This window comes from Alosa alosa, chromosome 12 (genome assembly GCF_017589495.1).
Source record: "Alosa alosa isolate M-15738 ecotype Scorff River chromosome 12, AALO_Geno_1.1, whole genome shotgun sequence".
Taxonomy (NCBI): Eukaryota; Metazoa; Chordata; class Actinopteri; order Clupeiformes; family Clupeidae; genus Alosa; species Alosa alosa.
Genome location: NC_063200.1, coordinates 17,536,707 through 17,558,200, shown reverse-complemented (window position 1 = coordinate 17,558,200; position 21,494 = coordinate 17,536,707). Strand labels below are relative to the sequence as shown.

Sequence of the window (21,494 nt, the reverse complement as noted above, 5' to 3'; positions counted from 1 at the left end):
CATTACTGCCAGCCACTGGGGTCGTCATGGCGCCCAGCGCAGCACACGGGGAGTGAGTGAGAGGAGATACACTCAGAGAGGCCTGGCTCGCGTCCAAGCCAGTGTTACTACGACGATAAGCCACGGGTGATGTCACACTAACTTGGAGCACTAGAGCTGAACTGGAGTTGCGTAAGCAGGAGATACATTAGTGGACGTGTGTCCTGGGGGCTAGGACTTTATGGAAGCGTGTGTGTGTGTGTGTGTGTGTGTGTGTGTGTGTGCACACACGTTTATGTGTGTGTCTTTGTGGAGTTTTCTGCATGCAAGTGTGTGTGTTTGTGTGTCTTTGCGTGTGTTGACTGACTTCTTGTATTTTTACTGAAAAGGAAGAGCATGCATGAGTTCCTACACAGAACACTAAATTTGGGATCAGTCTCCTTTAGTTAATCTTCAGACAATCATCTGTGAGGAAAGCAGTAGTGCACTCTAGAGCCACTTCTACAAATGGTCAAAGAGCCTTTTGTGTGTGTGTGTGTGTGTGTGTGTGAAAAGACAGCAGGTGAGCATGGTCCTAGCCTCACAATGACATCCTCTTAAAAGGTGATGTCACTCGCAGCTCTCCAAAGCAACTTTATGAGGTATAGTTGTGCTTAATGGGTCACCGGCATCTTTGACGAATCAGCCATTCTGAATGGTTCTACAAGACCTGTAAGCTTCCCCAACAAGACTTTGTTCTTAGAGTCCACTGTTCTATCTGTGCATGTGAGATCAACATAATAACAACTATCTGCAGTAGTGTGAGTGCATTAACCCTCCCAGCCTGTGGGTGGCACTGTGATTGAGGCACACACCTGATTTCCAGTAGCTTTCTTCCCTCCTCCGACCTTTTGAGCGCTTCTCTGCTGTGCACTGTGGAGGTAGCAAACATGTAGATCAGCACACATCTAATAGCCTAAAGTTTACCTAAACTAATTAGCAGCAAACACATGCAACACGTGCAGTTGTATTTTATATCATTTTATTTTACATTCGTTTTTACACTATGTCTAGTAATTCTCGCACTGTTGACCAATTAATGTTAATCCCCATTTGCACCACCAATGACCTGTATCTAGGTGTGGCCAGGCTAACATTTGGAGTCAATTAACCACTGATTAGCAGCAAACACACACATATGTATGACCACCTTGTGGAAGGCACCTACTGTAACCCCAACTGCTACTGAAAGGGCCAGAGAGAGAGTGTGTGTGTGTGTGTGTGTGTGTGTGTGTGTGTGTGTGCACCTAACCTCAACTGCTACTGAAAGGGCCAGAGAGAGTGTGTGTGTGAAACTCACTTGGCGAACCCAATGAAGTCCTCATGGTTGGTGTTCATGTAGGAAAGCTCAACGTCAATCAGCAGCAGCACCTGGGAACAGAGAGAAGCACTCAGGCAGTGTGTTGTGTGTGTGTATGTGTATGCATTAGAATTAGATTCTGTGTGTATGTAGCTATGCGTGTGCGCGTGAGCCAGCAAGTTTGAATTACACTGTCCTTGTGTTGTTATAGCTTAAGTATTACAAGAGTGTGTGTGTGTGTGTGTGTGTGTGTGTGTGTGTGTGTGTGCATGCATTAGAATTAGATTCTGCGTGTATGTAGCTATGCGTGTGCGCGTGAGCCAGCAAGTTTGAATTGCACTGTTCTTGTGTCGTTATAGCTTAAGTATTACAAGAGTGTGTGTGTGTGTGTGTGTGTGTGTGTGTGTGTGTGTATGTCTGTGTGTGTCTGTGTATGTCTGTGTATGTCTGTCTCTGTGTGTGTGCACGTGCGTGCGTGCTATGTTCACCTGTTCTTTGGTGCGGCTCTCGCGATCTCTGATGTGCTGGGTGACAATCCTCTCCATCTCCTCCCTTAACATGGGGTACTGAGCAAGCTGCAGACATCACACACACATCGGTGGGTCACTGCTCTCACACTCACAACATGCTATTTGATGCATGTACAGTTGTACATTGTACAGTATACACACATCCATACACACACACACACACACACACACACACACACACACACACACACAATCCACCCTTTCACCCAACAGATTCTGCACCATGTTTAATAAATTGTCTTTGCAAAATAGAAAATTAACAGGAAGCTACATTTAAAGTCAAATGACAGGCTTGTGCAAAGTCTAAGACTTTGTCGTAATAATATTAAAACCACATAACCATTATGAAGAGTTATGTGTTCTGCTAATGCTTCACTGGTATTACATTGTCTGACATTTAGCCACAGTAAACACCCATATGCAAACACAGCATAAGTCACAACGAACCAACATCACATAACTGAGCACAAACACAGAGTCAAAGAAGCATAGGACAGGTTTGGAGAAGGGGTAACCCTGAGCACCACCACTAAAAATTCCCTCTATACGTGCACACACACACACACACTTACAGCTTTAAGTTCCAATGCACCACGTCCAGCCGGTGAGTCTCCTAAAAGCCATTAAAGACATCACCTAACACCCTAACCCTAAAAAAGCCTAACCTTAGCACGTGTCTAACCATAACTCTAACCCTTATCATATTCCTAACACCCAAACCCTAGTCCATATCATATCCTTAATACCCAAACCCTAGTCCTTTGTGCATCCCTAACACCCTAACCCTAGTTCTTAGCAAGTCCTCAACACCCTAACCCTAGTCCTTAGCAAGTCCCTAACACCCTAACCCTAGTTCTTAGCAAGTCCCCAACACCCAAACCCTAGTCCTTTGTGCATCCCTAACACCCTAACCCTAGTTCTTAGCAAGTCCCCAACACCCTAACCCTAGTTCTTAGCAAATCCCCAACACCCTAACCCTTATTATATCCCCAACACCCTAACCCTAGTCCTTAACAAGTCCCCAACACCCTAACCCTAGTCCTTAACAACTCCCCAACACCCTAACCCTAGTCCTTAATAAGTCCCCAACACCCTAACCCTAGTTCTTAGCAAGTCCCCAACACCCTAACCCTTATTATATCCCTAACACCCAAACCCTAACCCTAGTCCTTAGCACGTCTCTAACACCCTAACCTAATCCATATCATATCCCTAACACCCTAACCCTAATATTTCTCATATCCCTAACACCCTAAACCTAGTCTTTAGTGAGTCACTAACACTCTTACCCAAAACCTAATCATAAACCTTGTCCATAGCAAGTCCCCAACACCGTAACCGTAACCCTTATCATATCTTAACACCCAAACCATAACCCTAGTCCTTAGAAAGGCCCCAACACCCTAACCTTAGTCCTTAGCAAGTGCCCAACACCCTAACCTTAGTCATTAGCAAAGTCATCACCCTTATCATATCCCTTACCCTAGAGCGTCCCTAACACCCTCACCCAAAACCTATCTCTAACACCTGGGCTTGAGGCTATCAAAACTATCAGACATTCGTGTTGTAATCAGGACCACACAGGTGACTACACATAGATGCACTTTTTATCTGCATGTGGGGGTTAAGGGTCATGGATCTTTGGGTGCATTGGAAGTCAGGAACTCGGTGGTGCTCACATCTCAAAACTGTAGACTCGACCGACACAAAACCCTTGACAACAACACAAAATGGCAGCCATTTAGTGGGTGCTCTGCCTCATATGCCATACTAAACCACGAGCAAATAGGTGGGTTGGGGGAGCATCTTGAGGGAGTGAACAGCACACACTAATCATGCAGTGGTGGGGTGATGTGACTCTAAAGAGAGGAGAGAATGAAGAGAACAGGAGGGAAGGAAAAGAAAGAGAATAAGAAAGAGACTACAGACACCTCCTGTGGATCTTTGCTTATTGCAAAAAGTAATGAAAATAAAACTGTGATATGCAGCAGGTTAAGCAGGTTTATTTGTATTACTTACTATTAATTACTATAAGATTGCATTTTGTTATTATTGCTGTAAGTTTGGTTCAAATGTATAAGGTTGCACATTTCGTGTGCACAAGAGGGCCAACGTCTCATCAGTCTAGAGAAGGAAAGAGTTCAACGGAAAGGTGAATGAAAAGAATAGAGAATAAAGAAAAGAGAGAAAGTGAGAGATGCTCGAGAAGATGTCAGATAGATCTGTCAGTAAGGTGGGACACCTCCTGTGAACCTACAGTGGAGGGATACTCCAGAGAACTCCTGAGAGGCTAGCCCACATTGATTAGGAAGCGGACAAAATCTTCCGGAAACTAAGCCGGCTGACAGTAACAGAAATAAAAGGGCACGTAAGACAGGAGACGAGAGCGACCCAGGAAACTAATCAACCAAACAACCATGCAGAAAGAAAGAAAGGACAACACTGTTATTTCAGCATGCTTCTAAAAGTAGGAAGAACCAGACTAAGACAATTTGGCTAGCTGTTTCAAAAATTGGCCAGCAATTGCCACACAACAAGGACAGAAAATATAGTTTTAGTAGAAATATAGTGACAGAGTACATAAAAAGAAACATTCAAATGTGTATTCAGCCCGAATACAGGGGAGGTCTGAGTTTAGGATAGACCGATAGTTGCTGGACTAATCGCTTACAATGCTACAGTTTGGACCAAAAAGAGAGCAAAGACCCAGATATCAGGTAACTCTGGACTGGACCCTGCTCTGAGCTGACTGGAATCCAGAGGTGATCTGGGGCAGATTTGGGTCTGTTCAAGAGTTAGCGTCTATCTGCAGAGGATCTAGTTCCCGCACCCTTTGCACTAAAAACGGTGGTCAATTTTAAGTGCACCTGGCCGATAATCTCTCCTCATGCTTAGCTAAGAAAAGCTAAGGTGTAATATCAAACAACTAGCAAACAGAAGCTAACAATTTAAACATTACTGAGCATGACCCTCTCTGATAGCTCTCTATAGAATTGTTTTCAAAAGATTTTTAAGGTTCAGAGTTTTTATTTTTACTTCTATTTGGGAAAGGCAGTAAAACGTACAACAGCCTTTAGCCATCTTAGGAGAGGAAGCATGAACTTTAGACATTATTTAAAACATATTTCTTACATATAGTCATATCAAACTTAAATCAAATTACAATTGGTGCAAACCACAAACCCTGTTTACCCTGTCTGTTGACATTTGACGACAGAGAAAGGCGGGACAGCTGACAACATAATTGCATGCACATACACATTACATTACATAGTGTACACATACAGGCCACGACATCACAACTGCACTGAACCGCTCCACACCGCACCAAGCACACGCTACTGACGTAGAGGACAGAAAAGCCATGGAGAGACAGACTGAGAGAGAGGGAGAGTGTGAAAGAGAGAGCGACAGGCAGACAGAGAGAGAGAGAGAGACAGACAGGCAGACTGAGAGAGAGAGAGAGAGAGAGAGAGAGACAGGCAGACAGAGAGAGAGAGAGAGAGAGAGAGAGAGACAGACAGAGAGAGAGAGACAGGCAGACAGAGAGAGATAGAGAGAGAGATCGGACAGTGCAGAACAAAGGCCAAGGCAGAGTGGACATGGCAGCAAGCGTGTGAATTGACGAGTGTACAACAGGACTACTACAGAAACTGATTAAGGAGGAAGTTCAGATCACACCAACTTTCCTGCAGCCCTCACAAATCAACCCCTCTTTAGTTAAGTGACTCTTTAGTTAAGTGTCCCTCTTGTAATTTTACATCTTATTTCATAAAGTTGTGATATTGCAGATCTGTTCGAGCTTATATATACCAGACTGGTGTAAATAAGTGTCAGGCTGTTTGCCTGTTCTGTGTGGCTACCTCCAGCTGTCGATGAATGTCTCATCCCTTCATCTCTTTAATAGGGTGCGAGTGAGAGAGTAGATCGCTGAGCGTCTCATCTCTTCGGGCAGCTTAATAGGTGAGAGAGTAGATCGCTTCTTTTAGCTTTGCTCTGTCTTTCTGGCGTGTGTAAGCTGAGCGAGTCCAGCCATCGGTCTACCCAAACGACTAAGGCACAGACGTGGAGAGACGTGAGGTCGTGTGAATGTGAAGACAGAGGCTCCGCATTACCTTCTCGCTACACTTTCGTATGGTGGACGTTAGCTCGCTCACCACCATATCTATGCACTTAAGCACGGGCACCTGAAGCTTTTGGATCTGCTTTTTCACTATGGCCTCAAAGGCCAGATCTGGGGTAAAGAGACCGGTCCTGCAGAGGAAGAAGGTGAATGTGAGAGAGAAGAGAATAGAAGAGAAGAGAAGAGAAGAGAGAGAAGAGGGTGGTGAGAGGGGGATTGAAAGAGGGAGAAGAGAAAAGAGAGAGGGAGTAGGGTAAGGAAGGGTAAGAAAACCAGCATGAGGGGAGAAGGGAAAGAAAAGAGAAAGCAAGTGAAAAGAAAAAAGACAAAGAAAAGGGAAAGAAAGAAAGAAAGACAGAAAGAAAGAAAGAAAGGAAGAAAGAAAGAAAGAAAGAAGAGGAGGAGAGGGAAGAAAGAAATACAGGGCAAAAGCAGGAGAGAGCAAGTAGCAAACAACAGTTGGGTAAGAGAAGAAAAGATGAAAGAGAGAGAAGTGATTGACAGGAAGAGGATAAGAGAAGTAATGGCCACCCAAGAAGGCCCAAATGTGAGGATGATGGAGAGAGAGAGAGAGAGAGAGACAGAAAGAGAGTATACACAGATATAGACAGAACGAGTGCAGGTAGAAGAAGAGAAAAGAGGGAACATATGAACAGCACAGGAGGAAAGAGAAGGCAAGTGAGACATTGGTCATCTCCTTAAAAGCCATTCAACAGGAGGACAGTCAGGGGCTCCCCTCTCAACGTTCACTCCCCCTCAGTGGGAGAGGGAGAGAGAGAGAAACCCCACACCACCTCGTCTCTCGGCCAACAGCTTCGAGCATCAAACCCTGAGACTAAGGCAGGGACCTGGAGACACACAGACAACTCCACACCTGTCTCCCACTCCTCTGCTATGTTCTTAGGGACCAGCGTCCACCTCTGCCCTACAACCACCTCCTCCCCCTGCTACCCCTTGCCCCCAAATGAACTTGCCTGTAGAACCCACCTAATACCCCTCTTTCCGCCAGAATCCCCCCAATACCCCTCTGCCCCCACACCACCATTAGGGGGCAGAAGAGGCTCAGGACCTCGACCATGACCATGTCATGAATGCCCTAGTTGATGTCTAGTGGAGGTCACATCAGAGATAGGTGTCAATAACTGCCAGACCTGGTCTAGACAATAACCCCTCTCCCATACCTGAGGTGCGTTTGGCACACAGTGTTTGGCAAACAGTGGCGAACGCTCATGGCGAAACTGTTTTCTCTGAACAATTAAATTTGAACGATTTGGTGTAAATATTCCATTGTCACGGTAACACCTCGTCTAGTTCACGTCCAGCTCCACTGTATGTTTATGGAGAACTACTTCCTCAGACTGTTTGCGAGTGTTCACAAACATTCAACTATGTTTACGAATTTGAACGCACCTCTGGTCTAGACAATAAACCCTCTCCCAGACCTGGTCTAGTCTCTGGTCTAGTCAGCCTGGCTGAATACACCCTTCAAGGGTGATTGAGGGCAACTCTGAAGTCCTACACTGTTCTGTTGTGGAGACTGAAGACCGGAGGATGGAGGTTGCCTTTGGTTCCAGGTGCGCTGCCACTGTCTCACCAGCAGGTGGCAGTATGCTGAGCTCACATGTGATCATGCAGGAATCAGGCTGCTGCTCAGTCTCTGGAACTTACTTTAGCCTATCCCCCACTCACTCTCTTGCTCTTTCTCTCTCTCTCTCACACACACACACACACACACACACACACACACACACACACACACACACACACACACACACACACACAACAGAGCAGCTTGCAAATGTCATTTTACTCCCCCAGAGTGAATCTGTTACTATGGAGCATCTTTGACTGCTGCTATGGCAACCTGATCCCTGGCCAGCCTCAGCATAGTGAGCTCAGCATCCAGATACCTCTACTTCCAACATCAAGCTAATTGTGGCTACACACACACACACACACACACACACACACACACACACACACACACACACAAACACCAGTGCCCGCCCCCACCAACACACCACTGCCAACCAGCTACTGCAATGCGCAGGAACAGGGGCCATAGTGCCAGACAGCAAACTCTTTTTTTCCATTTTGTCTTTCATTTTGTTTAGTGCGAGTTTGAGGGGGGGGGGGTGTAGACATAGCCTATGCTCCGGTTGCTGGTTTACCTTCTGCGTACACTGCCTAACCGTATTGACTAGCTCAGATATGACCATGTCCACACATTTATGGCACGGCTCTTTGATCTTCCCGATCTGCCTTTTCACAATGGTCTCAAAGGCCATGTCCGGGGTGAAGAGGCCAGTTCTGTCCAGTGCATGCCACAGGGACACACGCAAAACCAGCCAAAGAAAAACAAACAGGAAAGGGGGGACAACGAAAGAGAGGAGGAGGAGTGGAGGGAGAAGAGAAAGAGGGAGGGAGGGAGGTTAGGCAGAAGAAATAAGAGTTAATTAAACAGAATTTTAAATCAAACACACACACACCAACACCTGCATGCACACACACACACACACACACACACACACACACACACACACACACTCAACATTATTAAAGTTATTTCTGATTAAGAATAAAAGAAATAAAAGCTGATAACAGAGATGACTGACGATAAGAAGCAGTCAGTGCAAGCTTCCATTTATTTATGCAATCCTCCTGCAGTCCATAACCTGTTTTGGTTTGTTCTTTGGCTAGACACATCACTGTAAAACTAACATCTGTAGGCACCTTTTGTGGGAATCACCACCATCTTAAGATTTACCATCAACCTCCAGACCTCACCTCACCTGACTCAACACAAACAGCATAACAACCAGAGACTACTAGTGTTCCAAACTATTACATGTCAGAATATGATCCACATGACCCAATGGGCCCTGAGTAAAGCAGTTTGGAGGTATAATTCAACAATAATGGTGGTCACATTGTACATCAGAAACAATGGTATCTACTGGCACATGGAAGAACATATGGTCTCAAATATGAGGAAGTGGTCATATTTTACCATGAAAATACATGGTCTTAGTGTAATATGAAGAGGTGGTCATACTTTACTATGAGCACTATACATGGTTTGACTCCACAGTAGAAGTGTGGCTAAAGTGTCATCAGTCATCAGATAACATGGAGTAGCGCTAACTTCTACTGTATGTTGTTTCATAGCTGTAGATAACTACTACAGTGGCCACACATGGCAAGCAGTAGTGTGATTCTCCCCAAGCAGCTCCTACTGTACATAGGAAAGGGCAGATCGGTGGAGACCAGTCATTCTAGAGGCTTGGAGCCACTTTAGTTCTGGGCAACCCTGTTTCTAACAGTCTGACATCAATCCTATGACTTTACGCTCATGAGAGCACATAAAGGCTCCAACAACAAATCAGGCCTGGGCTACACTGGGCCCGCAACTGAATCGCTCCATTCACATCATTTAAAAATAGGTTTAGGAGACTGGTCTGATACTGTGATCCGTCTGATTGAACGTACACACTGCTGTGGTATAGCCATTTCCATTGATTACAGTGGAAGCTAATTGTTGCAGCAGATGCTATGCAAACTGAACGCTTCAGTTACATGCCGCCCTATCAGGCATTTGTCTCTAGATGTGAGCCTGTTGGTGTGGTCCAGATCGAGCAGAACCTCAGAATGACTGACAGAAGGACTGTACTCACACTCACACTCACACAAGGTAGTTACAGACTAGACCAGTACAAGAGACATACACAGACTGACGGTCAGCCAAGGCTACGAACTATACACCTTTTTCACAGCAGCCATTTTGACATGAAATAGTAGGGGAATTAGTGTTACTAATTACATGAATGAAGTCTTTGATCAATTAAAGTGTAGCAGAATCAGAACCTTAATTTAATACACCTGGGTGTGCCATAGATTTCATATGAAAAATGGCTACTGTGAAAAAGGTCCATTATCTGGGGGTCAGTCACAAATCTAATCACATTATCTGTGTATGTATGTGTGTGTGTGTAATATATCACTTAAAAATATCTGGACAGACAGCGGATGCCGTTGCTGGTGGATAAGGGCAGGCATAAAGGTCTCCTCCAGATAGCCGAGGTCTATGATCAGACTTGTGAGTGACTGAATTCCAACAGATGGGCCAATGAAGGCAAAAGATAAAAAATAGAGTGTGTGGTGTGTGAGAAAGAGAGAGAGAGGATGGGAAAAGGTAAGAGCAGACGTGCCTGATGCCATGGATGTTCTTGATGGCATAGCTGATTTCCTTACGAAGCTCCTTCTCATCAAACTCCATCTGAACAAACACAGAAAAAGAAAGTACATAGAGAGGAGGGAAAGGGAAAGAGAGAGAGAGAGAATATTTTAGAGAGTGTTTAGTCCCATATGTTAAACCTTAACTAGTTGAAGTCTAGAGTGCTGTACTCTGGACAGGAAGTTAATTAGTCACTAATTAAGTGTTAATTGATTGGAAACAACCCTGTCCACATCACCTGCTTCTGAGCATTAAAGAGTCAGTGCTCAAGACTAGGAGGTTCTGAGGAAAGTTAGGTAAGTGTACGTTCTAAAAACAATATTTCAAAAGATAGTTATCCTTTTTACTTTTTAACTCTTTTTAACACTTACTTTTTTCAATGATGTTGTTGACAGTACCATGGTCAACTTTTCTTTGTCAACCATTGTCAACCTTTCTCACTCTCTCTCTCACACACACACAGACACACGCACACACATGAGTTTAAGTTGAGTCGAGTTTCAAAAAAGTGATTTATTTTGACGTGATTTGATGCCCCGTGCACTGCAAGCTAAGTGCAAAAATGGCCTAGATCAAAACTATTTGGATTAATGTATTTTTGCTCCCAAACAAGTTTGATTGTTATCATCCATAAATAGACCCTAGGTTGTTAAAACTTCCATTAATTAATCATCCAAAAATGATTGGATTCCATTTTTGAAAATTTGGCATTCAGTTCAGAAGGTATACGCATACAGTAAATACACCTCTTACTACAATGCTCTGCTGTATGTGCTCTAATTGAGGAAATAAACAAAATATATTATATGGTCATGAGATCTGTTTAGATAGAGACGATCTTTGACAGACATTTTCATACAACCGATAAAATAGATGGCATCTCGCTAAATTAGTGATTTATTACATTTGCGGGAAGTTAATGTAATAACTTTTTTATACCTTCCCACAAAAGTGATAACTTCCCACTAATGTACTAATTTCTAAGCTGGTGGAAAATTAGTTATTACGGTGGTTGCAGGCGACAGTTATTACGTTCAAAAAGTGCAGATGTGTATTATGTTGGTGGTTTATTATGTTTGAGGGAAGTTATTACGTTGGTGGGTACAATGTTAACTTAACTTGCCTGTGATCCTGAGTCTGCCATCTTTTATGCTTGCCTGCGATCTGGCAGTGATTTATTGGCCAGATTAAATTTACTGCAAATGCAGTTGATATTATCCCAAATGAAACCTAACTGTTCTGAATTGGACATGTGTTCAGTAACTTTGACCCTGTTGACTGTACTGGACTGTAAATATGTTGGAAAGATGCTTTGGTGCACTATGCTGTATCTTTTTAAAACATCACTGATTTATTTATTTCTATGTGATATATTTTGTTTCTGCACATGTGGCAGATTATTAGTGGACTTGCTCAGGTAAAATATCACACTGCAGATGTTTTGAGGACTGTTTATATATATATATATATATATATATATACATATTTTGTTGTGTTTGTGTGCTTATACACTATGAGAGATTATGATAGTCTGTGAGAGCAGGTAGGTGTGCAAAGACAACATATTTTGGTGTAAACCTAAATATTTATGTGTTGTAATTGTGTTTGTAGATTTTTTGTGTGTGTATGCATGTCTGCTCTGTGTGTGCATCTGTGATTGTGTGTGTGTGTGTGCTCTTTTTTCCAGAGCAGGATGGTGGAATGTTTTACTCATAAAGGCAGAGGGCCCGGAGGGAGAGGCGAGCCATGAGTCACACACACACACTGACACACTCAGTCACACATACACACACACACAGGCCTACACACACAGCAGCATATAAAGGTACTTTCCCCTCTCCGCGACCTGTTACTTTTGGAGCAGCGTGTGCTTTTCTAGGAGCAGGAATTCAGTCCCCCTCCATAACTTCCATTACGTGGAAAATGACCACACACACAAACACACACACACACACACACACACAGCAAACGAGCCGTCACGCCTGACTCACATGGGCTGAGCCTAATAGCAACTGGCTCTAGAACACATGGGCTAGATCAGGCCCAGATCCAATCCAGATTTACACCAGATTCATGTTATATCCATACTAGATTCACACCTGATTCATGTTAGATCCAAACTAGAGTCACACCAGATTCATTCAAGATCAGAGACAGATTACAACTAATGTATATTCATACCAGAGTCATACCAATTAGAGCCAAATCCAAAACCAGATTTATTTCAGATCCAAAATCAGATCAAGGTTGGATTCACTCCAGGCTGAGCTGGTATCAGGTTAGGCTTCTGATACCCTTGAGAAGCATAGTGTGTGAATAACTCTTCACAAAAGGAGTGTGTATGTGTATAGCAAAATTGGGACGAGAATGAGTTTGTATGGTCAGCTATGAGTACAAAACATACACACACACACACACACCTGTTCACAGATACTCACCTTTACAAGCTCGAAGGGGAAGCGCTCGTGGAAGATGCGGTTGATCCTGGCACCTCCCTGAGCTCGGCGGTGTCGATCTGATCCCCTGAGCCCTCGATACGCTTCTCAAAGTCCACTGAGAACTGCTGCACCATCCTGAGAGGGGAGAGAGGACAGGAGAGATGTGAGGAGAGGAAGGGGGAAAAGTGGTTATAGTCACACGTGTGTGTGTGTGTGTGTGTGTGTGTGTGTGTGTGTGTGTGTGTGTGTGTGTGTGTGTGTGTGTGTGTGTGTGTGTGTGTGTGTGTGTAAACATAATTTGCTCATGCCTTCATTCATGAGTGCCTGTTCATGTTTGGGTTTGGGCTATAGTGTGTGTGTACTGTATTGTTCATGAAGGGTTGCTTGTGCAGAAGTGCTTTTGTGTGTGTGACTAACTGGAGCAGGGCTTTGGTCTTGCGTGAGGGGTCATCTGGCCTGTAGTGCTTGTACTCCTCCACCTCCTTCTCAATGGACAGCAGTTGACTCTGCAGCTTGGACCGTAGAGCAGGCAGGGTGTCGCGGATGTGATTGGTCAGTTGCTAATGACATCACAGGAAAAGAAAAACTCATATAAACCACTCAAATTGCACCATGTACAATGTACAGAAATCAGAATACTTTTTGTACAGGGACCATAGGTTATCAAGTGTCTTCAATCTTTTATTTTAAACACTTACAGTATGCTTATTGTATGTTTTACTATTACTGTATGTTTATTATCAGTACTGATATTAATGTGCAAAATATATTTCCTACAAAATATATTTCCTACAGGTGTCTGGTTTGCAAAGGGGGACAACTCGGCTTCAGGAAGTAAGTCTTGCCATGTATTCCCTTTAGTTCTACACTTAACACTTAATTAGTCATTTAATTAATTAGCTGATTTACAGTGCCTGACTGAGTTGGGCTAATTAGAATTGGATGGTGTAGCGTACGGGTGGAACACGCATGTGGTCATCAAACTTTTACGGCTTCTACACACAGTTGCGTTCTCAACGCGAGCGACGGGAGAAACGTGACGCAGCGGACCCACAGTTCAGTTCGGCAACGGATGACGTGAGCCAATGTAAAGTGAATGGGATGGGTAAGTGTGTAGGAGCCGTTACTCTCTGAAGCTGGATGGCCAGCAGCACAGTGGCTTATTGGGGCCCCTCACCTGGTTGAGGGCTTTCTGCAGGTACGGGGTCCCCATGCGGTCGGCCAAGTGCCTGTATCCGGGGTGCGACATGAAGAACTTCTTCTCGGCTGCCATGGCAGCATGGATGTCCTTCTTGCCATCGATGTCGGCCTGACTGCGGTTCACCACGCCAATGTAACCTGTGCACATCATGGCATGTTAGATAGCTCAATGGGTCGATCAGACAGGATGTGGTTTATGCAGTGAGGTGCGTGTCTTTTATGTTGTTTCATATTGGCAGTAAGCGCTTTGCGCGCTGCTTATGCGCCCAGAGCGCCTTGCGTTTCGTGCGCCTGCTGCGCGTTGTGATTTTGCAGAGGCGCCCTGAGCGTTCAACTCAAAGCGGAGAAGGGCCCCCGCTTTTATGAAAACATTGTGCACTTCGTGCTTTATGAGCGGCAAAGCGCGTCCTGTCTGATTGTCCCCTAAGACCTAACCCTGAAAAAATCCTTTATACATCAGTGCTAAAACAATCACTGTTAAACCAAATGAAACCAGTAGACTATGCTAACATTTTATTAATCCAGGGATATAAAGTCACACTAAGTGTAATATGGTGCATGTATATTGTAAGCTAATGTTATTTTTGTAATGTATGTGTACATTTGGGTGTTTGGTTGAACAAAAAGGCTCTTTTTGTGTAAATCTTTCCTTGAACAGGCTACCCAGAGATACAAAACTAGGAAATTGTATCATACTTAATCTTGCAACACACGGATCACATTCAGGGCCCCCTCAGTCACAAGACATATCATAATCAGCACAATCCTTGCAGCTCATGTCATGAAGTTCAATTTCAGTAAACTGAATACAATCAGTTCAATCTAAACTAAAAGGCCTAAAAAATGCCCAAATCATTGTCTAATGTAATTGTCTAACAAGTGAATTGAACTGATTCATATACATACAGCCATACAACCTTTAAAAAAAAAAAAACACAACTTGGGTGGTTCATCATGAAATAATGAAGGAGGTTGAAGAAGAAGGGAAGAGAATAGAAGGGGAAGAGGAGAAAAAAGGAGGAGAAACTGAAGGGAAGGGGAGGATGGGAATGTGTCCAGAAAGGGTTATGGTCCCCCCCCACCCCCTAGTTAGTCTCCCATGCGTTTAAGCCCAGCAGTGAAGTTCTTTCAGCCTGAGTGGCGGCAGTCTCATGAACTAGGCTTGTGGTTTCATATGCCAAGCTTTAACATGGGGAGAGAGAGAGAAAAAAGAGAGAGAGAGAGAGAGAGAGAGAGAGAGAGAGAGAGAGGGACTACAACATAGAGGTCTCCACACAGACTGAGTTGAGATGGAAAAAGTGCAAATCAGCAAATAGCATTCGAGGGTTGCCCATAAATATGTTTTATTGCGATAAAAGTAACCTTTTCTCCAGATGTGGCTGAAATCAAGACATTGTTTTTCACTTCCTCACTCTTTCCAAACCTATTTCTCTCTCTCTCTCTTTCTTTCTCTCTCTCATACACCCCCACACACACACACACCGACACACACCTAAACACACCCCTATCCACACACACACACTCACCCTCCCACACCTACACACACCCAACCACACACACACACACACACACACACACACACACACACACACTCTCTCTGGCTCTCTGCTTCTCTCATCCTTCTCCCTCCCTCTCCCTCTTTCTTTGACTTCCTGTCTCTCTCTACCACACTCTTTCTCTCTTGTTCTCTCTCTCTCTCTTTCATCTCTTTTCCTTTCAGCTCTCCCTGTTCCATTGCGACAGACGTTGCTGCATTGAGCTGTGCCACTCTGTCTCCACCAGGGGGAGACACTGAGCTTATTTACACTCTGCTCCACCAGCCTGAGCTCAATCCTCCTCAGGCTCTGTGAGCAGCAGCACAGCAAACGCCACCATCTTTTCTCATGAAAACAGAGTCCTCAGGCGGCTCATCTGCTGTTAATGGGCACTCAGCTGTCAGCTTCTATAGGCTACTCACTGACTGAGGCTGCTGTACAAGACTGTCCATTAGTGCTAGAGCTCATGGACTGCAATGACTCCTACAAATACAGAAATGGGATTCTGGATTAACACAGGCAGCCACCAATTATGTGAGGCATAGTGTCGGTCAGTGGAGAAATACGCTACTGTGCTTCACTGCCCTGTTGTGTTGTGCTGTGCTGTCCCCAGGTAAATAGTACTGTTCTGTACTGTAATAGTAACTGTACTGTCCTGTGGTAAATAGTACTGTTCTGTACTGTAATAGTAACTGTAGTACTGTAATATACTGGTCCTATAAGATTCACAATGTAGGATGTCTCCTATCTCTATATCAACACCTTTCTGAACTTCCTGATCGTATCACCGAGTAGCCAAGGATGAATGCCAAAGAACCCTGAGATGAATTCTAAGAGAGATATTTCTAGTGTCACACATTGAGAGTCCCTTATTCAATTGTATTGTATTCCATCTATTCTACTCTATTTAGCTCTGAGCAGCCCTAATCAAAATGACTGAAATTATATATTAATGTTTTTTTTTTATGCACTCAAGCATCCTTGATGAGCTATCACGAGTGCAGATATGAGCAGCCCTGAAGCAGGGTAGGTTAGAGTTACATTTACATTTATTCATTTAGTAGACACTGTTATCCAAAGTGACTTACGTATGTCACTTATATTACAAGGTATTACATTGTCCCCGGAGCAACTTGGGGTTAAGTGTCTTGCTCAAGGGCACAGCGGTGTAAGTCGGGAATTGAACCCACGCTAGCCCAGCTCCTTAACCACTACGCTTCCACCAGCCGGGTTAACATGGGTAGTTCAGGGTCAGCAGGTTTGGGTTAAGGTAAGCAGGTGGTCTCAGTGGGATTGGTCCACCACTTCACCTGCATGGGCCACCAGATGGCGCAAAAGAGCCCTAGACAAATTCTACATGTGTCTCTTCCACTTATTGTAATGCTTCACTGTGGCTATTTAATTAGTCTGACTATGATCCCATTTGAAATATGGTGATATCAAAGTAGTAGCACCTATTTGAAATGTTACACTAATATACTGTACATGAAACACAGCCTCACTTCAGTGCTTCACTTCTAAGTAACTGCAATGAAACTGACGTGTGTGTGTGTGTGTCTTCTCTGACCTCTTCGCAACGGTAGCAACTTGTTCTCCAGGATCTCTCGAGCGTCAGTTCCTTCATCCATCAGGTCCAACTTAGTGATCACTCCAATGGTCCTCTGACCTGTAACACAAACATACATAAACAAACATATTCAAACTCACATGGAAACACTCACACACACACACACACACACACACACACACACACACACACACACACACACACACACACACACACACACACACAAACACACACACAGAGAGAGATAAAATGAGAGTGAGAGACATGCAGACAATTCCAAATAAGATATAAGTGTATCACTCAAAGACTCCAAAGACTCGGGCTTGTTTTGGACATTGGAAATGGGCTTCAATGGCCTCTTGGCCAAGCCTATTTAGCCTACATTAACACATCACTCATCATAGGAACTCAACTGGGCACTGACTGGGCTACAAATAAAACACACAGACAGAGAAACAAACAAAGAAACAAACACATTAGCACACATGCATACACACACATACACACACACACACACACACACACACACACTCATACATCTACTCTGTATAATCACACACCCTGTGGGTCGACCTCTTTGGCGATCTTGAGGGCGTCCGAGTTGGCCAGATCCGCATTGGCTGGAGAGACGGCGAGGATCAGGCAGTTATCCTTGGTGACGAACTGCATCAGCATTTCCTTGATCTGCTGCTCAATGTCCGACGGCTGGTCCCCCACCGGCACCTTGGTCATCCCCGGCAGGTCCACCAGAGTCAGGTTCAATACTGCAGCACACCAGCCAAGCACAGACACACAGCTCTCAGTTTTTAACAGGAAAGGTTACTTTTTCACTGTGTGGATAAGGACTCAGAGCTGTTCAATGCTGCAGGAAAATGTTTTATTTTTAATAATTATAATTACAGTCGGAATGTTTGATTAGGGAGGCGAATGTTCAGTGGGAATGTTTGAGTCGGGAGACGAGGGATCATTGGGAATGTTTGCGCTGGGAGACGAGAACTCAGTGGGAATGTTTGATTAGGGAGACGAGAGATTACATCAGTGGGAATGTTTGAGTCGGGAGATGAGGGATCATTGGGAATGTTTGATTAGGGAGATGAGGGATCATTGAACATGTTTGATTAGGGAGATGAGAGATCAGTGGGAATGTTTAATTAGGGAGACAAGAGATCAGTCGGAATGTTTAATTAGGGAGATGAGAATTAGATCAGTGGGAATGTTTGATCAAAGTGTAAGCAAGCCTTCAAGTCTAAGCACTCCAAACAACTCTAACCCTAATACCAATGATTTCTTTATATGAATATGTTCAGAGTCAGTGGGACAATGTTCATGAATAATATAACATTTTAAAACAAAATTGAGTTAAAACAAACAAAGTTAAAAACATTGTCTAAGAAGTGGTGGTGCATATGCTCAGAGCCTGTTCTGTGCATTGACGCATTAAGGAATGTTATTAGAATGCTGGATTGTTCTGTTCTAAAGAATCTTTGACGTACATATAAAACAGGCCTGAAAAGTCCCAGAATGCTTAGCAGCGGTGTAACATTGGGGGAGTACACTCATAGGGTCAGGGTTAGGCTTTACAGCAGTTTACAACTGGGGGAATAGAATCGTAGAGTTAGGGTCAGGGTTAGACTTTGCAGCGGCCTACCATTGGTGGAGTAGACTTGTAGTGTTAGAGTTACTGTAGACTTTGCAGTGGCATATACTCATAGAGTTAGGGTCAGGGTAAAGGTTAGGCTTTGCAGCAGCGTACCATTGGGGGAGTAGACTCGTAGGTTGATGGGCACGGGAGAAATGCCCTTATTTTGCCCAGTGACACGGTCTGTCTCCGCCTCGATCTCTTGTCGCACCTCAACAAAGTCTGTGAACTTCTTCCCTTTGCAGTGAAGAAACTCTGCATACTCTGGAAAGAGACAGAAAGAGAGAGAGAGAGAGAAGTAGTGAGAAAAATAAAGAAAGAAAGAGAAGGAAGAGAGTGAGAGAGAGAGAGCGATAGAAAGAGAACAATTACTTAGAAACAGAGACAAGCCAGTATAAGCAAGGTAAAGGCAGGAAAAACAAAGCTAAGAAACATCAACATTAACATAAACAAACATGACATCATCCAGCATCACTTGGCCTTACTTTAAGAAACAAGAGAAAGTTGGGGAAGAGTAAGGAGCTTCTGTTTTTACAGGATCTTTTGTGATGTGCCTCTTTTAACGATCTATGAGTTGCCGTTGGCACAAGACATTAGAATGAGATGAAACATTACCCAGTCAAGGCCCGTGCACACTAAGCATAAGTATAAGTATAAGTAAGTATCGGAACTCCCCTATTACATTACAAAATGACATTTTACCATGACAGCGGATTCAAAGAGCTGTAAACAGTGTTGTAATACCAAAATGACATTTTACCATGCTGCGTGTTGTAAGGCTACACAACTGCTTGGAGCTCCAGTGGAATTTTTATGTCATGACGAGAATTCTCGGTCTAACCATCCATGTGCCGTTGAAAAGGCGTAAATAGGCGACCCATCAGGCCAGCACTATAACTCCAAGCGTGGTAAACAAAATTGGATATTTCAGGCAGTAAATGCTCCCGTTAAGAACCAAACTAGATTTTGTTAAAATCTACACACCTATGTCTACTGAAAAATGTAAGCTTCATTTAGCAAATGTTATTTTGAAGTGTTAAAAAACATTGTTGTTTTAGAATTTCTGAACAAAAGTGGTGATAATTTGGTGCTACGATAAGCATATATACTCTTTTGATCCCGTGAGGGAAATTTGGTCTCTGCATTCATCCCAATCCGTGAATTAGTGAAACACACTCAGCACAGTGAACACACAGTGAGGTGAAGCACACACTAATCCCGACGCAGTGAGCTGCCTGCTACAGCAGCGCTCGGGGAGCAGTGAGGGGTTGGGTGCCTTGCTCAAGGGCACTTGAGCCGTGGATGTGGGCATCGGAGAGCAGTGCTCAACCACTTCCCCTGTCCATATTTTTTCCTACTGGTCGGGGATCGAACCGGCAACCCTTCGGTTACAAGCCTGAACCCCTAACCAGTAGACCACGGCTGCCCCTAGTGGCCACTAATTACCACACAGCCAAGGCCCAGCTGGTCTCCACATTGCCCAACCCCATAGTTACCAGTTATCGGTAATGAGCCTGAAAGGATTCCTCAGCTCTACACAGTGTAACAGAGCAGGGATCACACTAAATCTCCCACAGGAGATCGTAAAAGTGGAAACAGCTACACACACAGACACACACACACACACACACACACACACACACACACACACACACACACACACAGTCTCTAAGAGCCTGACATCACTGTGTGGAAAGGAGAACCATGGAGGATAAACTCCCACAGCTACACTGCTTTACCCCAGAGCCTCACTTCCCCTCTGAGGAGACCCACTCCAGCTGCCTCCCTGGAGGTCCCAGAACAGCAGGGGTGCTCTAAAAACATGCTCTATAGAGTGGCAGCTCAGAGATTAATCTTTTCTACGTATGTGTGTACCAGTATGGATGTATGTGTGTATATGAGTATGTAAGTACCGTATGTATATATGCATGTATGTATATATATGTATGTATGTATGTGTATATATATATATATATATATATATATATGTATTTGTGTATGTTTGTTTTTGTGTATGTATCACATACCCTTCACCATAACTAGAGATTTGCATGGGGTGCTTTCCATAAGATCATCTCTCAATACAAGCTACTAGCCTAACTGAAATATAACCATGCCAATCTCTAGGTATGGTGAAAGGTATGTGATGATGTGGGGCTATTTTAATTCCAAAGGCCAAGGGAACTTCATCAGGATGCATAGTCCTGGATGGTCCATGAAATAACCATGAAATAACTGGCCTTTAAAAATAAAACTCTATGGGAATACCTATCTATACCTGCCTCTATGGGAATTTAACATAGGGGTGTGTATACTTATGCCCCCTGTATTTTAAGGAAGAACATTTATTTATTTACGACACATTATTCATTCACAAAGAAAATTGGTGTCCTTAAAGGTTGGATTTTTCCTCATTTTTGTAATTAAGGCATTAAGATCAATTTCTGTGATTGATGATGATTTTTGTATTCCTCTTTTTAGTCAACTTTAACATGGGTGTGTAAACTTATTCTCACAACTGTAGGTGCCTGACTCTCCAGCATAGAGAAGACAGGTGAACAGGTGTGGTTCCCACAGGTGTGATTGACAGGTGGAGTGTGTTACCTGCGGGGCAGTTGATGAGCTGCAGGACCAGGGGCCGGCGGGTGACGATGCCAGATCCACGGGGGAGGAAGTCCCTGAGACACAGACCAGAGGAGCAGTGAGAGCAAGTTACACACACGCACACACACACACACACATACACACATACACACACATGCACATATGCACACACACATCATATGCACACACACACATACAAACATGTACACGCTCACACACACACACACACGCGACGCATGCACGCACACACACATATATGCACACAAACACACTCAAACACACAGACGCATGCACACAAGCACACAC

At 44.0% G+C, this 21,494-nt stretch overlaps 1 protein-coding gene across 1 annotated transcript in view; it reads right to left on the bottom strand.

Moving 5' to 3' along the window:
• dnm1a (dynamin 1a) overlaps window positions 1-21,494 on the bottom strand; it is a 74,015-nt gene that overhangs the window by 33,765 nt on the left and 18,756 nt on the right. Inside the window, 13 exon segments of the mRNA XM_048258396.1 lie at window positions 834-891; window positions 1,319-1,389; window positions 1,807-1,893; window positions 5,964-6,102; window positions 10,180-10,247; window positions 12,644-12,702; window positions 12,705-12,778; window positions 13,061-13,203; window positions 13,821-13,981; window positions 16,946-17,044; window positions 17,506-17,709; window positions 18,699-18,848; window positions 21,189-21,262. Of these exon segments, the coding sequence (XP_048114353.1) occupies window positions 834-891; window positions 1,319-1,389; window positions 1,807-1,893; window positions 5,964-6,102; window positions 10,180-10,247; window positions 12,644-12,702; window positions 12,705-12,778; window positions 13,061-13,203; window positions 13,821-13,981; window positions 16,946-17,044; window positions 17,506-17,709; window positions 18,699-18,848; window positions 21,189-21,262 (1,387 nt within the window).